Source organism: Schistocerca gregaria, chromosome 7 (genome assembly GCF_023897955.1).
Source record: "Schistocerca gregaria isolate iqSchGreg1 chromosome 7, iqSchGreg1.2, whole genome shotgun sequence".
NCBI lineage: Eukaryota > Metazoa > Arthropoda > Insecta > Orthoptera > Acrididae > Schistocerca > Schistocerca gregaria.
Genome location: NC_064926.1, coordinates 101,267,071 through 101,284,273, shown reverse-complemented (window position 1 = coordinate 101,284,273; position 17,203 = coordinate 101,267,071). Strand labels below are relative to the sequence as shown.

The 17,203-nt window shown below is 39.8% G+C and overlaps 1 protein-coding gene across 4 annotated transcripts in view; it reads left to right on the top strand.

Moving 5' to 3' along the window:
* LOC126282224 (DNA repair protein complementing XP-C cells homolog) overlaps window positions 1-17,203 on the top strand; it is a 289,038-nt gene that overhangs the window by 57,149 nt on the left and 214,686 nt on the right. For 3 of the 4 annotated variants that reach the window (XM_049981786.1, XM_049981788.1, XM_049981787.1), the window contains exon 2: window positions 1,267-1,508. In XM_049981786.1, the coding sequence (XP_049837743.1) occupies window positions 1,267-1,508 (242 nt within the window). Of the gene's footprint in view, window positions 1-1,266; window positions 1,509-17,203 lie in introns of those variants that run through there. The other variant, XR_007551353.1, reaches the window with a different exon arrangement.

The following is a 17,203-nucleotide window of genomic DNA, read 5'->3' as shown; positions in this document are numbered from 1 at the left end:
ATGCTCGAAGTTCATTTGCTTTCTTGCTTTTATTTCACTGCTGCCATAGTTAAGACTCAACTTTTGCAAAATGTTGCAAGTCAGTGTGTCATCTTTGCAGAGCTAAAGAAATTATACTTTGATTCAAATGCCCTTAGAGCCTAAGTATTTGCTTGTTATTTTCTAAATCAGGATAGTTCTAAATAGAATTCATTACTGGTGGAGAGAGCTCATTATTAAGGCTGGGCAGGAAGCAAAAGAAATGAACAGAAGAGTAAAAATGGCCGGGAATGCTTTTTGTAAAGTAGATAGTAACAGTTAATAAAATGTTCTGGGCTGCTATGCCGAGGTTGAATGTATTTCACATTTAAACTCAATGCGTCTGTTGTTGCTATCAGCCCATGGCTGGAGTCTGGTTCACATCTTCTTCAGTACTGGGATCCAAATGCCGTTCAGTTTCAAGCACTCCTCCTCCCTATTGAAATTCCTGGCTGGTGTTTTACAATCTCAATGGCCTCTCTGCATCCACTTGTGACTGCAGTTACTTGAGTCCTATCAAAATAAATGGGTCGTCTCCTGGCTGCAAAGCATGTTACGTAATAGATTGACAGATCAGTTGTTGCGGAACATGCATTACAGCGAGGAGACCACCACATTCAGTGTGATAGGACTCAAGTACTGGCAGGCATAAGCAGACAAAACACTGGGTTTAAAGTGAAATCCTTTTGGCCATGGCAGAATAGCCTGGAACATTTTATTAATTGTGATTTTTATGGCTGAGACAGTTTACATTTCACAGAGTAGATAGTATTTTCAATGCATAGCTTCCCAATGTGTCTGAAACAGAAAGTTTACAATCAGTGTGTTTTACCCATTGTGCCTTGCGACAGTGAGGCATGGACTTTATAGTTGGAAATCAATCAGCCCTGAGGGTTGCTAGTGAGCAGTGAAGAAATGCTTGATGAGAATTACTAGGAGGCAAGAAAACGAACAAATGAATCAGGAACAAACTGAACTGAAATACGCGACTGCAGTGAAAATTAAATGGAGGTTCATGGAACATGTAGCCAGGTTAGTGGATAGTAGTAGGTGGACCATAGATGGTGGCAGTCTAATAAATATTAAAGTCCAGCAAAAGAGTTGCAACTGAGATTTTTTTGAAACAATTTAGAATCATAACTAAACGATATTCAAACCCTTTGTGTTATAACCCATCAGAAAATTTAATTTTGTTCCTTAGGGGGTAATTACCTTTGTGTAGTGAACTAATGATAAATTTATTTTCAGTCTCGAGCCAGCCAGCCTGTGCATTATGTAGTAGCATGGCAAGATGACGGTACTATCAGAGATGTGACTCGCCGGTACTGTCCTAAGTGGCATACTGTGACACAAAAGCTTCGTGTTGATGAGGAATGGTGGAAGGAGTCACTAAAACCATTTGCAGGCCAAAGGACTGCTCGTGATCATCAAGAGGATGAGGACTTGTACCGTCAGATGCAGGATCGGCCCATGCCAACCACTCTTGCAGAGTGAGTTTTTTAAACAGTATTATATATTGGATTATAAAATATAAAAAGTTTGTGACATTCATTAAGTAATCTCAAATTTGACAAGATTGAACTTCAAAATCGTCAAAGGTAGACACACTGGTCTTTGCTAGTATAGTGAGCAGATGTATATTTTTGTATAAGTTTATCAACTCGCTGCATAAAAATATGTTTTATAATCTAGAGCTCCCTTAGAATTTTGCTGATCACCGTGAGTTACTATTAATCTTAAATTATTTGTACTGTTTAAAATGAACAAGATTATATTGTTGGGCTTGTCAGTAGCACCAGTCTTTGACATGCGAGATTTTTATGTGTATCAGTCTTTTACACTTACATGAATCAGTTATTGGCAGGTAGCTCAACATAGTTGTAAAGGATCGTGAATAATTCGATGCTGGTTTCAATACAGAAACGTGTGTTGCCTCATAACATTCGCCAAACAGAATTGAGGCAAGTGTAAAGTCATATGAGATACATGACTTTCAATGAAAAATGTCATAGACCATTGGTTTTCTTGTTCAGTTATCAAGGCAGTAACATATTTGCAATGTAATCATAGAATGTGGGACCACACATCCAACCACTTACAGATTATCCAAGCCCCCATATTTTTGGTGTGTTGTTAGCTATTGCATCAGCAATTGTCTCACCTGGGAAAAAGGAAGGGAAAGAAAATCATAAGAGGAGTGGACTTAGCAGCAGCATTTGCTGTTAAAACATGGAGCATTACAATAAGGGCCCAAAGATTTGCTCAGTACGATATTCTTCCACTTTCTGCATTAATCCTCCAATTTATTGTAGAAAATAGGAATATTTGCTTTTTATTTGCAGGTTTGTTTTACTTGTAGTTAAGTTACAGCAGATTATATAATTTTCATGTGTGTTATGGAGATGATTCATTTGCTGTTTTCTTTCCTTTCTGAAGAATAAATTTTATAGCATTTCTGCAAAAATATTAATTTTGCTTGTTGAGCAGTCCATAAATAATTATATTTTTCTTTCCTTTCCAGTATTCTTTTAGCATCTGAAATATTCAGTTACTTTCTTTCAGAAGGTAAAATTATTTCATTTGTGCAAGGTGAAAATCATTGACTGGCATTATTCTTGATGTACTATAATTTATAGTGATCACTTTCCACTCTGGATTAACTTACCAGATGGAGCAATCCTTCAAAGGAAGCTACTGTAATGGATGATCAACAGAAATAATTGGACACTGTTCAGCCAGCTGGCTGTGTTCAAGCACCCAGGCACCATCCAGGAATGAGGGAACCACATCACACGTGTGATTCACCAAGCTGCCGAATTCCGTTGGTCATCTTAGAAGGAAGCCTGTACCTTGCTGGACTGATGTATGCCACTCAGCAACCTGGGCTAGGCATATGCTCTGCAAGCTCGCAGCCTTTCAAGTCATAATGGGCAAAGATTGACACGCACAATCAAAGACAGCAATAAAAGGTCATGACATGTGTTCCTGGACTCTTTATCAACTGCTCTATTTGTTCTAGAAAAGTATGGGAAACTCTTAGAAGGTTTTCTAGTTAATGCAATTGTTTATCAATAGTGGTGGTGCTGAAGCAGGAGAGTAGGAGTGTCTCCTAATAATGCCTGGAGACGTCGCCCAGATAATGACAAAGCATTTTACGATGACTGTTGTCACTGCCATTCAGGATCCAGCATTCCACCGCTACCGTGAGACTGTGGAGATTGGTGATCTGGACTTAAGGTCCAACAGTGCTGAGTCTTACAACTGCCCTTTCTCCTTGTGGAACCGAATCCAGTACAGCATCCTGCAGCTCTTGCAGATGGCATCAAGGGAAATCCTCCTTGAATGTTTTAATTTGATATGGCAGACTGGACACATTTCCAGCTTCTGGAGGGAGGAAATTTTGAGACCTCTGCTCAAACCAGGAAGCACCAAATGTGTCCCACTAGTTACCAGAGTACCACCTTAACAAGTTGTGTGGGAAAGACCTTGGAGCGGACGGTCAACCATAATCTGGCCTCTACGTAAGAGACCAGGCAACTCATTAGCCACAGCCAGTGTAGATTCAGGTAATGTCAATCATCTGCCTACCATCTAACCCTGCTAGAGGTGACTTCTGTGCAGGCTTTCTTATGTAGCTAGCATTGCATTAGGATATTTATTGAGATATTTATTACAGGAATAAGGTATATGACGCTACCTAGAAGTGCAAGATTCTTGGACAACTCCACCTGTGGTCTTTCTTGGTTACCTCCCCATCTTCATTCGGTCCTTCTTATCAAGGATCAAGTTGGTGATGAAGTTTTGAACAGTAGTATGGCGTTCCCCGTGGTAGCGTTTCAAGCATTACCATCTTTGTCTAGCCATAGGTAGTATAATGTTAATGCTTCTTACTTGTGGACAGTTTTACAGTTTTTTGTTCCTCCTCTAGCACTGTATCAGTGACTTGCCAGCTACAACTTACAGTGAAGAGATTGGAGGAGTGAGCTGCAAAGACAAGTTTTAAATTAGCTACAGATAAGTTTGTTTGTGTGTGTGTGTGTGTGTGTGTGTGTGTGTGTGTGTGTGTGTGTGTTTGCTTGCAGTTTATGGGCACCCAGTAGTGAGGTTGTTAGTGCTGTCATGAAAATTGGTTGAAACAGATGTGGTTAAAAAGGCTGAAAAAGTCACAAAACAAGTAGGAGGAAGTCCTGTGTAACTACACACACACTAAGCCAACCTCACGAATGGTCACCTGCTCAGTCACATTGTCTCAGATCCTTCAAGATAAAGTGAAAGCAGTGAAATGACATAAAATGCCAATTAAAACAGAGTAACTTAAGAGGAAAGCTAAAATAATTGCTCAGGAAAATATAATATTGCGATGCCTGTTTTCAGAAGTTCGATGCAACAGGCACTGCGGTGACTACAGTGGTTATTAAATACACAAAATTTATTTGAAGTTGCAAATATGGACAACCATCAGCTGCGTTTAGGATATCTGTGCACACCTCACAGCCAGACCCATACTTCGACATGTTGTCAACCATGTGTCTATTACCTGCACTCATATGTTCATTACATATATTCCTATGCAGGAGCGAAAGTTGCTTGCTCAGTGTTGGCGGATAAATACAATATTGTAGTACCTGTCTTGTTTTGAAGTACGATGCAATGTTCCTTCAGGGATGCTTGTATGTCCATATTCACAGGAACATTATATCATTCTTCTCAACAACACAGGCACTGCAATATCAAAATTCCCTCTGTAGTCATTTTAGCTCTCTTGTGTTATTGTGTTTCAATTGTCAGTTTTAGATTATTTCATGGCCCTTACATCACCTTGAAGTATCTGAGATAGTGTGATTGTGCAGCTGACCGTTAGTGAACTTGGGTAAGAGGCAGTATACTTATGGACTACTTCCTCCTCCTTGTTTTGTGACTTTTTCATCATTTTTAACCACATTTGTTCCTACCAAGTCTCAGAACTGCCCTTATAACTTCACTGCTGAGCTCTCATAAACGACAAGCAAAAACACACAGACACACACAATATAATTTATTTGTATCATCAATTCAGATATTACATACAGTGGAATGTCATTTCAGTTTTGTACAGTCTTTGTGAAGATTCAAACATAAGTGAACATCACAACATGATACAGGGTGATAATTATTGAACTATAAGAAATAAAATTGTCATAATTTCTGAACTGTTTGTGTTAGGACATTCAAACTGCACAGTTGGCCACGGGGAATGATGGGAATTAGTATGCACAAGCATAGTTTGGTTTAGCGAAGAAGCCCACTTTCATTTGGATGGGTTCGCCAGTAAGCAAAATCGGTGCATTTGGGGGACTGAGAATCGACATTTCATGATCAAGAAATCTCTTCACCATCAATAGGTGACTCTGTGGTGTGTGTCCGGTCATGGAATGATTAGTGCAATATTGTTTGATGGCACAGTGACTACCAAACAGTATGTGAAGGTTTTGGAAGATGATTTCATCCCCATTATCCAAGGTGATCCTGATTTCAACAAGATTTGGTTCATGCAAGATGGAGCTTGACTCCATCAAAGCAGGAGAGTCTTTGATGTCGTGGAGGAGCACTTTGGGAACTACATTCTGGCTCTATTCTCCGGATCTGAACACATGCGACTCCTTTTTGTGAGGCTATATTAAAGAGAAGGTGTACAACAATAACCCCAAAATCATTGCTGAGCTGAAAACAGCTGTTCTGGAGGTCATTGACAACATTGATGTTCCGAAGCTTCAGTGGATCGTGCAGAATTTTGCTATTTGTTGGCGCCACGTCATCACCAATGATGGCAGGCATATCGAACATGCCATAAGCTAAATCGGAATATCTGGAGTGACATTTCGTGTTGAATAAAGTGTGTGGCTGTAGTTTGTTACTAATTTACTTTTGTTCCATATAGTCAAATAATTGTCACCCTATATGTTACAGTACAGGTACATATTTTATTTTCACTTTTTTAGCTACTGTGTATTATTCTCATTCTCAATTAAGTCAGAGGTCAACAAAAGTGAACTGTAAGATCTTCTTGCATACATGAGCTGTCGCATAAGCTGTAGCTGTGGCCACCTCAGCACCTTTGGGCATTGCAATGAGGATTCTGCTGTTTGCATCTTGCAGAAAAACAAAAACATTATGAAATATACACCGTTACACAAGTAAAATCATTTATATTCACATGAATTCATTAACAAATATATTAAATTACTGCTACATCCTGTCAATTAGCTACACTACATATCCACCTCAGCTGCCTCACCAGCGTAAAGGAACAGATCACACAGACAAAGTAATTAACACCTTTCATATCCTCCTTGTGTTCTAGTAGTTAGGTGAATTCCTTGTAGGGGCAATTTTGATTTTTGCTAATATAAAATCAGTTACATCATACAATTGAAATTTTCTGGGGACAGGGCCACAAGAGCTGGTGACAGCTTACTCAGGCTGGCCGTTGCTGACAGGCAAGCTCTGGTCTTTGGCAAGGGCACCTAGTCAGTTGCATTTCGAATTTTCTGAGGCTGAACACCTGAGGGCACTGGCTACTTTAAGGCAAGCTCCCCTCATTTGCGTGGGTGACTTGTCATTAGTGTTTGGAATTTTTTGGCTGAAGGACTTCACAGTAGTGTGGTACTTTGCCTTTCAGTTACCAGTAAGCCATTCGTCTTTCTTTGTAGAGATGTGTGGTTGATTATTTTGAATTTTTTTCTTATGGGGGAATTCCAACAGCAGTCTCCTCTAATGCATTTGGGGTGCCAGTAGGCCACTAGCTTCAACTGGATAATGTGTAGGGGCACTTTCTTCATGGGGGCACCAGGAGGGGAGAGAAGCAAAACTTTTGGTCATTCTGGCATTAGACTGATTCTACAGCCAGTTTGGTAAGTGTTGCTTGGTTGGTTGATCTGAACCAAAAATAGAAATGGTTTTATTTTGATCAAGTATTCTTTGATCTTAGGGTCCTCACAGTGATATTTGATTTGTTTCATATTGCAGTACTTTTGTTGGATCACAAGTAAACTTTATCTTAGCGAATCTTTGTGTACATGTTTTCACGTGATTGTGCATTACAGTGTGAAGTGCATAGCAGTAATTCCTTTGCATGCCTGTTTAGCCCCACAGGTGGCATGCCTAAACAATTCTGTGAATTTCCATACATTAAACAGCAGTAAGTATGCATGTATACTACTGGAGGGCAACAGCTGTTGGTAAGCAACTGAGGTTTATATTGCGATACTAGCCATTCTAGTGCAATCCGGTGCTATAAACATTCCCATTGAATCAGTGTTGTTTGCAAGGTCCATAAGATTCATTATACAATATCACATGAAGTGTGCGATATATCACAAGTCCAAGAGTGCCTTCTCCCAGCAGCTCTTCATATGGTAGTACATGAGTAATATTGACAGGTGAACGTGCTTCAGCTTTCAGTACACTCTTTCATGCAAATTACGTAGAATAGAACCCAGGTAATAATGAAATGAAAACTTGCTTCAGTAGCCAGTACATTATCTCACTCCATTTTGGGCACCATAGTATCTAAATAATACTGTCACAAGAAACTGCTTCTGTGCACAGTAAAACACTGGTCAATCACTACCCCCCTGCCCCTCTACATGGCCACCTCAGCCAGGATGCACATGGCCCTAAATAGTTGTGTATGCATCTACATTATTTAGTATTATGTAGTGGCATCTGGCATAGATTTTGTAGATAAATAAGAATTTTAACTGTGTGAAACATCATATAACTTTGTTATTTTTCTTCCATTTCTGTATGGCAGTATAAGCCATTTTGCTGGTTCGTCATTTCATAAACATTAATTGGCAGCCCGCAGAATTAAAATTTATTGCATACTCCTTACAAAAACTTACTTTAATGTGCATCCCCCCTTTTCAAGATTTTCAGAAAATGGCAAACATAGCAGATGAAGAATGTTATACCTAATGGGAAAATAGTGTTTGCTTAGAGTGGCAAGAAAAAGAAAAGAGAAGATAGACTGAATAGTTGCAACCGAAGAAATGAAAGATGACAGCCCTCCCAGGTAGATAAATCACCCCCACTCCCTCTATATTGCAAGCGTGGCTTGGCTCCAAGAGCCTTGAGTAGAGATGTCATCGATCTTACAGAACCGGTGATTTGGGTCTTTCTTACTGCAGCCCAGAAGAGTGGTTCCAACCCTTGCTATTGTACATGTCTGGTGTCTGTGCAGTTTGAATTCAATTGAGGTTTAAATGATATTCGTGGGCTGAAGAGTATGCTATGCATGCTTTGTTAGACATCTGGCACTAGATGATGGCCTAATATTCAAAAATAGTACGTATCTGTAAATTCTATGTTTTAAATAAGGTCACTCCACCTCTAGATTAATAATACCTTTCTTAGCAAAAAATATTATTACTACAGGGTGGCACATGAGTAGCTGATACATTTTAACACTGGATAAAAATTGCACGGTAATTTTATTTCATTCAAATTTTGCTCCAATGTTTTTTATTTCATGGAAGTATAAGTAGAGGTCCTGATGCCGCAATATCGCCAGTCTCTTGTTTCGCAGTTAGCGTTTTGCCATGGCCAAGTGTGGATGTTTATCTGTTCCGCAGCATGTGAAGGCAGTTCTCCTTTATGCCCAATTGAAAAAGTCACACCAATGCAAATATGATTTAGGTCAATATTCTACATGCGTTGGGCTTCGTCAAGGAACCCAATTCTCCGATTAATGAAAAAATTTGAAGGAGAAGGCAGTTTGTTGGAAGGAAGCTGCCTCAGACACAGACTGTTTGTTCTCCAAAAAACATAGCAGTGCTAGGATCGCCATCCAAAGAACTCCAAGCAAGTTGGCCTGGCAAGCACCAAGGAATATGGGGATATCTTGTCGTTCTATACAAAGATTTTTACAAAGTGATCTCATGCTCTTCCCTTACGAAATGACTGTGTTACAGAAGCTGACTCAACAGAACAAAACAGAAAAATGTAGAGTATTCATTATGGGCAAAAGGAAAAGGTAGAACAATGTTCAACACATGGTTCCACCTCAGTGCAACATTAAACAAGCAAAATGTTTGATGCTGCGATAGAGAAAAACTGCAAAGTATTCATGTTCATGAAAAACAATGCATGGGCAAAAGTGACAGTGTGAGAAACTCTAGCCAGTCATGGTGTAATCAGACCAGTGTTTTTCAATGAAACAGTCAATGCTGATAGATACAAGATATTGTTGAAAAACGACATTGTACTACATTTTCTTACCACGAATCTTCTGATGAACACACAGTGGTTTACACAAGATAGCACAACACCTCATACAGTTAATGCCATACTGAATCATGTGATGTCCCATTGACACACACAATGCCACCATTGGAGATCCTTTTCGCCTCCAAGTCTGTATTTAAACCCAAGACTTTTTTTTGGGGGGGGGAGGGGGAGAGTGGGAGGCGGTATTTGAAAGAGAAACTGTTCCTTTTGGGAGCACAGAATATTATGGAAATGCGTACCAGTATAGTGCAACTGTGCAATGAGATAATGAAGACTTGTGCCATGCAAAGTGGTAAGGAATATGTGCACTTGTCTTCGTAAAGCTGTCTGCTGCAATGGAGCACATATTGAACATGTGATGAAGTGAAATGCATTTCTATGGACCATACTACCTGTGTGTAAAACTTGAAAATTTTGATTTCATAAATAAGTGTTGTGGCAATATTAAATGTGTCAACTATTCGTGAACCACCCTGCATGCTATTAATCAGTACAGGACCTACGAAAATAAAAAAAAGAATGTGCTGGCTAATATCATTTGTGTTACATTTACTAGGGTTACAAAACTGCGCCACATGATCAGCACTGTGTAATCCATCAGTGACTGTAAAGGAGCTTTCAGTAATAATGCTTTGGGATACGGGATCCTGCCAATTATAATTGGAAGTCTCCCAAATAGAAGAAAAAACTTCCCAGTTTCTTCATTGAATTTTGAACTTCTGAGATAATTTTCGGCCATTACTAGCTCACCAGCATGAAACATAGGTTCACTAGCTTTTTCAATGTGTTCTTATATCCTCTGGTTAGCACTGATCTTGCTCTAACTTACTTCATATTGCCATTTGATTACTTTTAGTGAGAGACCAGGTTATTAATGAAAGTTGTGGCTCACCTAATTCTTTTTGGCCACTATTTGTAGAAGAGCTAATTATTAAAATGTGACAATTCGTTTGAAACTTTTTCCGGTTCAGGCATTAACTTAGCCCACCTTGAATGTTCAGTGTAACTGTAGGTCTGACAAAGAAGGCCTAATTCTCTAATCATGTGTTTCAACAGATTTTATGGAGATATCTTCTGCCTGGTTTGATGCAGCCCACTATGAATTCCTCTCCTGTGCCAACCTGTTGATCTCAGAGTAACATTAGCACCCTACATCCTCATTTATTTGTTGGATGTATTACAATCTCCTGTTCCTCTGCAGTTTTTACACTGTACAACTTTCTCTGGTACCACAGAGGTTATTCCGTGATGTCTTAACACATGTACAATTATCCATTCCCTTATTATTGTCCATGTTTTCCATACATTCCTTTCTTCATCAATTCTATGGAGAAGCTACTATTCTTATCTTAACAGTCAACCGAATTTTCTACGTTCTTCTGTAGCATCACATCTCAAACACTTCAATTCTCTTCTGTTCCAGTTTTCTACATCTACATATACTGATCAACCATTACATATGACCAACGATGTACTATCAATATAAACCTCTCCAGGTGATAGCAGCATCATCTGGCAAGGAATGACTGCTGGTCAGACTCTCGCACAGTGCATGTAGTATCACTGAACATGCTGTCTGTGTGTATAATGGGGGAGGTGTACAATCTATCTGAGTTTGATTGAGTACAGATTGTGTTGTCCCAGAGGCTTGACACAAGCATTTCGTAAACTGCATGACTTGTCAGATGTTCAAGAACTGCTGTGGTGAATGTCTTCAACATGTAGCTAAACCAAGGTGAAAACATGTCCAGATGCCATGTGGTTGGGCAGCTACCCTCATTACAGGCATTAGATGCCCTAGGATGGGCAGACTGGTAAAACAGGACAGGCAGTGACCTGTGGTGGAACTAACATCAAATTTTAATGCTGGGCAGAGTACAAGTGTGTCTGAACACGCTGTGCACTGAACACTCCTAACAATGGGCATCTGTAGCCAACGACCCATGCTTATGCCAATGTTAGCATCGCGACGTCGGCAGCTACGTCTGCAATGGACACATGATCATAAGCACTGGCCGTTGGCACTGTGGCGGAGCATTGCATGGTCTGATGAATCCTGATACCTTTTTCATCATGCCAGTGGGAGTGTGCAAATCCTTTGCCATCCAAGGGAAGGGCTCCTTGGCACCTTTACAGCAGGGTGGAGACAAGTTAGCAGCAGGTGGGGAATACTCACAAGCGCAACCATATGTCCAGTGGAACTCTTGCAAGACACCATGATGGCCAAGGAGTATTGTACACTGGTTGCAAACCACACACACTCTTTCACGATGATCATGTTTCCTGATGGCAGTGGCATTTTTCAAGAAGATAATGCATCCTTTCACAAATTCAGGAGTGTGACAGAGTGGGTTGAGGAACACTGATTAGTTCCAATTGATGTGCTGTCCCCCAAACTCCCCAGATCTGAACATGAACAAAACATCTGGGATGTGATTAAACATGGTGTCAGAGCTCATTGCCCTCCTCCCTGGGAGAACTATGAGCAATTCTTTATCTTCAATACCGTGAAACAAATCTCGTCTACTGCAAGCTCTTTGCTTTCCATATTTTGGGAAGTGTTAATATAGACAAAAAAAGTCCAGTAGACATGTGCTCTAAAATGTATACCTTGAAAGTTATGGCCACATGTTGATTAGAAGAATTGTGTTTTAGAGTAGCAAAGATGAACAGGTGCTCATAGCTCTTAAGGAATGCATTTTAGAGCGCACATTTACATGACTTCTTATCCTATGTTGGTCTATAACTACCAATTTCCAAAATATTCGGAGCAAAGAGCTTGCAGTGGAAGAGATGTGTTTCAAAATATTGAAGATCATAATTGCTCATAGCTCTTAAGGCATACGTTTTAGAGGCTAGGTTTACTTGACTTTTTTGTTTCAGATAATCATACCTGTCTTATCCCTGAATATTGATCATCACTTCTGAAACGCTCTGTATAATGGGTGTGAATAGCAGTCAAATGTTGATCCTGCATAGTTTTATGAGACCATGCTATCAACACATGTAGGATCTGAAAGAGATCTCATTGTGGATCTCCATTTGGCCTGCTGGTCAAATTTCTTCTGTATCCAGATTTGTGGGGCATTCAGATGTGACATGTGCCCCAGTGAAAGACTGCATGGGAATGTGAGGGCAATCATGTTCCATCCAGTTCCTGATAAATCACGTCTAACCATAACAAGGGAGGACCACCATATTGGGCACTGAACACTTGTAACCCGTGCACATCTGTACCTGCTGTCAGTGAACAAGAAATTGACTCTTTGCAATGTTCTGTGCCATCCCATACCATTAGTCGGAGGTTAGTAGCAGACGGACTAGGGTATTGCCATTTCATTTGTAAGATGCCATTAACACCATGACACTGACAGTTGCATTTGTCGAGGTGCCTTGACTGGGAAGCGTGGATGAATGGCATCACGTTGTGTTTAGTAATGAATTGTGGTTCTGCACTATTCCCAATGACATTGTTGCCCAGTGTGGCAGCAACCTGGGAAGAGGTCCCATTCTTGTATTGTTTTGGAGAGAGAACTCTGTCTGTGTCTGGGTAAAAACAAAGCTGTCCCTTCTGGTTGAACAAGAGGTCTAAGACCATGGGAAGCTGGGACTGAGCAGTGTTGCAGTGTGGGACAGAAATGTGGATCTCATAATTGTACCAACATCCATGTCCACCTATTGCAGTGTAGGACACAGATGTGGATCCCATAATTGTACTAGGACAAGAACAGATTGATACATCGCTGCTATGTGACCTGTTTTTTTTTTCATTGATGGTAAGAGTCTTACTGCTTGGGACAGTACATCTACTGTACGAAACGAGGGGCGTGAAGGAAATGACACTCGCTATCCTTGCTGTTGATGACCTGTTTGTCCACATCAGCCCTACCAGTTGTAAGAGGCGTGCCACAAGGCTCAGTGCTTGGACCTTTTCTCTTCCTAGTGTACATGAATGACTTGCCTACTTTCATGCTTCACAGGTCAATAATATATCCTGACGACATAACCCTGATTACCTCAGATAACAAATTGGAGGAAGTGAAGAAACTAAACAAAAGTAATGCTTGAGAAGTCTGCCATATGGCTCCACAGTAACAAGCTGATACTCAACAGTAGCAAGACTGAAACTACGTATTTCTTATTGCACAATCTACAGGATAAATTAAATGAGTATGACTCTGTAAGACTTCTAGGAATCCACCTGCACCCGAAATTAAAATGGAACACACCCATGGAATTGTTGTATACCAGACTATCTAGAGTAGTCTTGTCTTTTTGTTAAGGAAACTAAAAACATTACTTAGCAGAAAACAACTTTTATCTTCTTATTATGCCTTCTTTGAATCTCATTTACAGTACGGAATAAAATTATGGGGCAACTCATCTGGTGCTCCGACAGTGTTCATGTGGCAGAAGAAAGCAATTACAGGTATTAAAAGCCAAGAATCATGTCGAAAGCACTTTAAGGAACTTAACATCTTAACATTAGCTTCTCTGTGTACAAAAACGTGTCTTCTTTCCATAAAAAAAAAAAAAAAAAAAAATAATAATAATAATAATAATTAAATAAAATAAAAAAATTACATACCTTACCTTCCAGAACAGATGTTCATTCACATGATACCAGATATAAAACAATCTTGATGTAGACTTTACTAGGCTATCTAAGGTCCAAAGTAGCTTTAAACAAACAGGATTAAAATTATATAACAAGTTACCACCATCACGGAAAGACCTACAAGGTGATGCCTTCAAGAAGCAGCTGCACAAATTGTTAGCTGATAAGTGTATCTATGATGTAAAGGAATTGGAATGTAGTAGAGAGTGAGAGTAACTACGATGTTAAGGAATTGGAATATAGTAGAGAGTAACTATGATGTGAAGGAATTATAATGTAGAGAATAACGCTTTATCCTCATGTGATGTAATCTGAATGTACATAGTTTCCCAATTTAGATTCACTATCAAATGTAATATCAAAACTGTATATTTCAACAAATGTAGGCTAATGACAATTAATAAAGAAAAAGCCCAGTTTGTTGGTTTGTTAGTTCTCCAGCTGCCACCTTGTCCCTCAGCGCACTAGGCTCTGTGCACCGTGGCTGCACACTGTCAACAATGGTGGTATCACTCTAACCCTGTAATTGGTGTCCCACGTTGTGAGAGACCTAGAATGACTGCGCGATATTCAAAACCTCTTCCAACATAGGGTCCTCAAGCTGAAGGAAATGGTGATGCACCTCTTTCTCTGGGGCTGGATGAATGATTGTGCCTCTGACCATGGTGTCCACATAAAGATTCCTAAGACTTAACCATGACAAAGCTACACTCGTGACTGAGGCCGTGCAGCTGAGACCCCCGAACCCAGTACAGTTGCTGCAGCTGTTTGCGGCATTGGTAGAATTCCACACATGGCAATTATCACATTCTTCCGCCTGTGGTGATAGAACAATAGAAAATAACACGTACCGTCAAAAAAAAAAAAAAAAAAGGCGACTCTGGTTCTTGCAAAGGAGGTAAGAGGCTCATTAAGTGATATATACAAGGGGTATCCATAATAAGAAAAGTGCTTTACATATCTCCATGTCAATCACTTGGAACCGTACAATTTGTGGATGAAACTGGTTCTTGCAAGTGTCTCACTCTTTTGCGGATTCGTCATAGTGTGGGAACGGGTGGGCGAATGACCACTGGCGGAGCATTGGTCAATGTAGCCAACAATCATTCCAATTCAGCCGTATGTGCCTGCTGTTATTGCATAAGGAACATGATTAAAGCCTCCATTGAAGCTCTGAACCACAGAAAAACTACAGAATTAAAAAAAAATGTGAAAATTTCAACCCTTGGTCATTGCCACTTGTGTTCTAACAAGGACACAAGGAAACGCATGGCCATAAAAGAAATATAAACGTATTGGATTGTGGAGTAACATAAACAAAAATACAATGTAAGTGGTGAGATTCATGGAGTGAGATCAACAAGAACATAATGCAAGCAGTGTACACTTACCGAACACATAAACATCAGGGCCTGGAGGCCCATGCATGATCTTATAAGGACACTATCCCTACCAGCTGTTGATGGAGTAGTGGTGCGCACGCATGGCATACCAAGTGACTGGAAGTTGCGGGTGCACCATTTGAATGTCTGCACACAATATGCTTGCCATAGTGGCCCAACTCACATCTGTTGGCAAAATACAATCTTACATACAAATTGGAAGGGCATAAGGGGCCACATACAATTACTAATAACCATATTCTTAAAGCTAATCATCGAAGACTGAGTTTTGTTTCATGGAAACCCCCTATATCTGATGGATTTGGAAAGACCGAAAAGAGATTTGAACTTTTAAGTTTTAATTAACATATTTATTGTGAAAAATAAATATACAACAATGTATAAATGTTTATTTTGACATTTGCAAGACAAGACAAACATTATAAAATGTAGATCATTGATTTATAAGCCATTGAGTGGATCCCCTTGCATGTCATCCCTCAGGATGCCACTTCCAATTTGTATCTAACCTTGTGTTTTGCTGTATCTCTCTCTCTATTCCCTACTACAACCAAAACACATTTGCTTATTCGACCTTCATTGAACCTTGCCATGACCTGGAATAGTGTATCATTATACACGTAAAACTTGCTGCTCTTTTTAAGTCTTAAATCAAATATTATGTTTCTCATTTTCAAAAAGGGCCCTAACTTCCAGATCACCTTCAAAATCACATTCAAGGTCAGAGCCATCAGAAGCAATGTTCGGGCCCCTTTGTCACCTAAAACTTTTAGATAAAGCATTTGCTGTATTCCGAACCATTCGGCGTTATGGATTGAAGTAGTCCACCGTGTATATTAAAAGTGTGATGTATCTCAGCAGGAATGATGATTCAAAATCCTTCATGGTTACTCATGAGAGCAAAGGCCATAAGTTATCAGTGCTTGGCAAATATGAGCTGCTAGTATTACAGGAGTTTGGGTCCTGTTAAACTATATGGATCACTGACATTGAACATCAATATTTATATTCTCTATTGTTTGGAAAATTGTAGAAATTGAATTGAAAGGATGTGTGTATCTGCTGTCCCAGAAAATGTATTCTCAACAAAAATAATCAGTTTTTGAAAATATAATGTAACTGGATAGATCAAAAAATCCATTCACCGAGCAGACAGGAGAACACACACATAAAGATATTTAAATTTGCAAGCTTATAGAACCAGTGACTCCTCCTTCTGGCAGAACGTTTGAAGGACAAGGAAGAGAAGTGAAGGTAATGTTGGTGAAGTCTAGGAAATGGGGAGTGCTAAGAAAAGTCACCCAGAAGCCCAGTCAGAAGAGACTTAGTGGAAGGGATGAGGTGGACAGAATTTTCCATACTCTTCCCATTTCCTATAACTCACAAGAAAATATACTGTTTATCGACATAATAGTGACGACTGATGAAAATGGGTTGTCATCATCATTATCATCATCATCATCTTCTTCTTCTTCTTCTTCTTCTTCTTCTTCTTCTTCTTCTTCTTTAGTCAAAGGTCTGGTTTAATTAAGCTCTTCAAACTAGTCTATCGTGTGAGAGCCTTGGTATTTCTATGTAACTACTGAAATCCACCGCCATTTGAAACTGCTTATTGTATTCGAGCCTTTGTTTCCCTCAACAATTTTTATGCCCCCCCACCCACCCACCCACCAACACACACACCCACCAACACACACAAAATCAAGCAAATGTAACACACACACACACACACACACACACACACACACACACACACACACGACTGCAGTCTCTGACTTCTGAGGCCAGAGTGCAAGCAGCAGCATATGATAGCAGAGTCAATCGAGTGGTGGGTGTAAGGAGGAGACTGGGCAGGGAGGAGGATGGATAGCAGTGTAGGAATGCAGGACAGTGAAGT